This window comes from Laccaria bicolor, genomic scaffold (genome assembly GCF_000143565.1).
Source record: "Laccaria bicolor S238N-H82 LACBIscaffold_61 genomic scaffold, whole genome shotgun sequence".
In the NCBI taxonomy this organism is placed as follows: Eukaryota; Fungi; Basidiomycota; class Agaricomycetes; order Agaricales; family Hydnangiaceae; genus Laccaria; species Laccaria bicolor.
The window spans coordinates 5,987-9,491 of NW_001889932.1; the positions used below are offsets into that span (position 1 = coordinate 5,987).

The following is a 3,505-nucleotide window of genomic DNA, read 5'->3' on the forward strand; positions in this document are numbered from 1 at the left end:
CCTCACTCTAGCACTGCTTCTAACAACAATGATAATGACCAAGAATCTGCAGTGACTGATGATGACCCAAGGTAATTTTCCATTCTATTTCTCAGTGGCAATCTCATAACCTTATGTTGTTCAGCGAATCCGGTCATGATTCTCCAACGCCGACAGGAAAAAAGTGGGTTTTATTCTGTCAGATTGCAACCAGGTTTAACTTCGTTTACTTTTCACCTTAGAAATAAAGGTCGTCAAGTGATCTTTGACACTTCTGTGTAAGTTTGACTTATATTTTGAAGTTATTCAGTGCCCATGTTCAATTTTAATCAGGTTGAAGACAAAAGCAAGCATTGAAATGGCGAAGAAAAAGAAAACTGCTCCAGATGTCTTTGACAAGGATGAGGTCATGTCCGATGGTGACAAAACAAATGACGAGTTTGTGCTTTATTGTTTTTTTTTTTACTTTCAACCCATGCTAACCCATTATCAGTGAAAAAAAGACTGTTTATTTAGAAGACATTGATTGTGATCCTTCCCCTTGGCAATTAGTTCTATTCTTCTATTTGGACTTTGTCTTATTTGCAACCAAGTTTTCCGAAGTTGTCTAAATGTGGAGTTGCCGCTCTTGATCTTGTCGACCCTCTTCTCAAGGAGACATATAAGAAGTTGACCAAGCTGCCTAGGCAAGTTATCAATAAGTATAATGTGTCCTCATACATCTTACTTGAACCTTATAAATCTAGTGGCTTGAAATTTATTTCTTGGAAGGATAACAATGACCAAGAAGATGACGAAGGAAATGGGATGATCCTCTTCTCTAGCATTGGAGGTGTCTACCCCAATATCAATCTGAAGTATGTCTTCTTTTGGATTTTCTCTAACTGAGAGACTTATATTTGCATCTGATTTACAGGTACATCAAAGGATTGGTTGTGTTCGAGAAGGACTATACATCCAATATTGTCAACCTTTCTCGCATTGATCCGTCACTTCTCATCGCCAAGAAGACATCCGGTCAAACAAAGGGTGGGCCTCTCGTGTTCATATGGGATTGCAAGTCACCTGCCTTGTGTGTCACGCTTGGAATCATTGCATTTCACCTCGTCAACGCGGAGACAAAGAAGTCAAATTCATCACCGCCAAGCTTCTTGCTTATGAGTATGAGCATATGGTCGCTGTCTTATGTATGACTTTTAAGAAAGAGTCAGTGAGAGTTCAGCTTGCAGATAGCACCCTGACCTTTGCGACACGTTCAGCAGGTAAGCATTTCCTGTCTTCATGTCTGTGTTACTTATTCAATCTACTAGAGTCAAATTCAAGCTCTTCTCCTGTCAAAGGATTCGCGACTGTCCGCAGCAAAGCTACCATGTCAAACAATACACCAAATCGTAAATATCGATATTCATCTCTGAGCCCTCATGATATAGGTAAAGAAGAAATATGTCATCATTTTGGTTGATATTGCTGACAATCAATGCCTTTCCGTCCCCGTTCTAGATGCTCGAACCAAGCAGATCAAGATGCCATCTGGCCTTGGAACCATTGAAAAAGACCTTCCCCGATTCGGTTGTCAAGTCCCCACTGGTTCCATAGCCCTCATTGGATATACTATTGGTTCCTATAACTCCAAGGCGAATCCCAACGATGTATCTTTGTCAATGAACGTGCTTTGGGTTGCAGTGCTCGCTGCTAGTGAAAACACTTTGCAAGTCTATCATTATCTTCATTCTTATCCTTGCTCAACATCACATTTCAGGTAGCCCTACTTTTCTCAGTCTCTTTCACGATGACCCAGTGTTTCGAATGATGGAGGCTATGGAGTAGAATTATGTGCTTGCTTTCCAATTACTTTGCCTCGTATCCCCCTACATATCGTATTTAACTACCTCGAACTCTTTAAATACTGGTACTTAACTACCGTATATTGTTGATGTGTTTTCTCTAAATTGGCTCAAAAAAATACTGGGCTTCAACTAACTTAGCAAAGTTGAGTGTCATTGTATTGGATATCTACATCCCCTTCAGACAGATGATATACCTAATATGATTGCAAGATTTACACCCAGCTAATTATGCTGGAAGCTCTGGCTATATTGTATATGATGACTTATTAGGTTACCTTAATTTCTCATAGATGTAGATGGATATCCTTTTGTAACATTTGTAACAATACTGAAATACATCAAAGTAGTAGCAATAACTGCTAAGTTATAGTTTTCTACTATATAACCGTTTATACTTACAAAGACCGTGTTCACCAGTCAAGACATCATATGTCATGGCAGCCTTTTCTTCTGCAGTCAACACACGGTTGACAAACTTGTCAAGTTCCACAAATGCCTGTGGCACTGTAGTGTCCTCATCAATTAGCCCAAGCATGGTTATAGCATCCAACGCGCCCTTTGACACCTTTCCAATAAATTCACCCCATTCAAGAGGAGAAGGCATGGGCAATATGCCTGCATAGACCAGATCTCCTATAATGAGAATGGCTGTTAGAGAGCCTATATTGACAAACACCTTCTTTGGAGTTGCTTTGTTGCTGCCCTTTGTTCGTTCGTTTTTTTCAGACCTTCCACCATCAACTGAAGACTGAGGCAAGAACTGATAGACCTCGGTGAGACTCAGATCCTTCTTATTGATCAGGGGTTCCCATAAATGTCTCTTTTCCCAGTATTCAGGAACACGATCACCTTGCAAAGACCCATAAGCAGATTTGACAACGAAATGGCTTTCTGCTTTGTTTTCTTTGAAGGCATTCCAATCATCCAGACTCTCGAAATGACGACCATCATCCCGAGCAAATGGCGAGCCATAGAAAACTCCACAGAAGCATAAGATGTTCCAAAAGCCGATTGATGTCCTGAGCCATTCTGGATCATCGTATACCATATTTCGTGAACGAATCCGGGTGGGAGCATGTTCCCTGTATGGCATAAATTTATCCGGTGACCACTTCAGTCACCCACTAACAACTGACTATTAGTCTTGCAAACTCCATGAATACTACGGGACTAAATGTCAGGGTGTATATCTATATTGTATATATTCTGGGGCTTGTATATTTCCACTTTTACATAAATATATTTTGACGTCCAATGTCACACCAAATATATTTCTAGTGTGTCACACACCCCAAAATATATTTCTTCACTGAGATGGACACCAAATATATTTCTTATGCCTGGACCCTGAATTGTGACTGTCACACTGTAGAAATATATTTCTGGTCTGGGATGGACTTAGGATATATTTTGCAGCTGGGGTTGACCAAGGATATATTTCTTCAGCCACTAGGGGTGTCTGGGGTCCCAGTTTCTAAAAAAAAACTTGTGATTTTCTGTAATGTGGGACATATATTCCAGATGATGTTTCTACTATTTTTAGGGTTTTGGCCACCATCTGGAGCTGTGTTTCCTTGACTGTTTGTAGGATATAGACCACTATCATGGCTTACATGAAGGCTCCAACAGTCTGACTGTCCAGTTCTTTCTCATGGTTGAACATTGTGGATCAAAACCAT

General features: G+C 40.3%; 2 protein-coding genes across 2 annotated transcripts in view; one reads left to right on the top strand and one right to left on the bottom strand.

Annotated features, from left to right (window-relative positions):
- The window catches only part of LACBIDRAFT_334224 (uncharacterized protein), a gene marked incomplete at both ends in the record, with an annotated part of 2,645 nt that extends 903 nt beyond the window's left edge, over window positions 1-1,742 (top strand). The window contains 8 exons of the mRNA XM_001888968.1: window positions 125-163; window positions 222-257; window positions 313-417; window positions 573-680; window positions 726-836; window positions 896-1,166; window positions 1,239-1,241; window positions 1,410-1,742. Coding sequence (XP_001889003.1) covers window positions 125-163; window positions 222-257; window positions 313-417; window positions 573-680; window positions 726-836; window positions 896-1,166; window positions 1,239-1,241; window positions 1,410-1,742 — 1,006 coding nt within the window. The remainder of the gene's footprint in view (window positions 1-124; window positions 164-221; window positions 258-312; window positions 418-572; window positions 681-725; window positions 837-895; window positions 1,167-1,238; window positions 1,242-1,409) is intronic.
- A 368-nt stretch (window positions 1,743-2,110) lies between these two features.
- LACBIDRAFT_334225 (uncharacterized protein) lies at window positions 2,111-3,489 on the bottom strand (the record flags this gene model as incomplete). The annotated part of the gene is made up of 5 exons (XM_001889017.1): window positions 2,111-2,154; window positions 2,226-2,908; window positions 2,956-2,996; window positions 3,117-3,192; window positions 3,440-3,489. 5 exons carry the CDS (start codon window positions 3,487-3,489, stop codon window positions 2,111-2,113), a joined length of 894 nt encoding a protein of 297 aa, XP_001889052.1.
- Window positions 3,490-3,505: the final 16 nt, after the last annotated feature.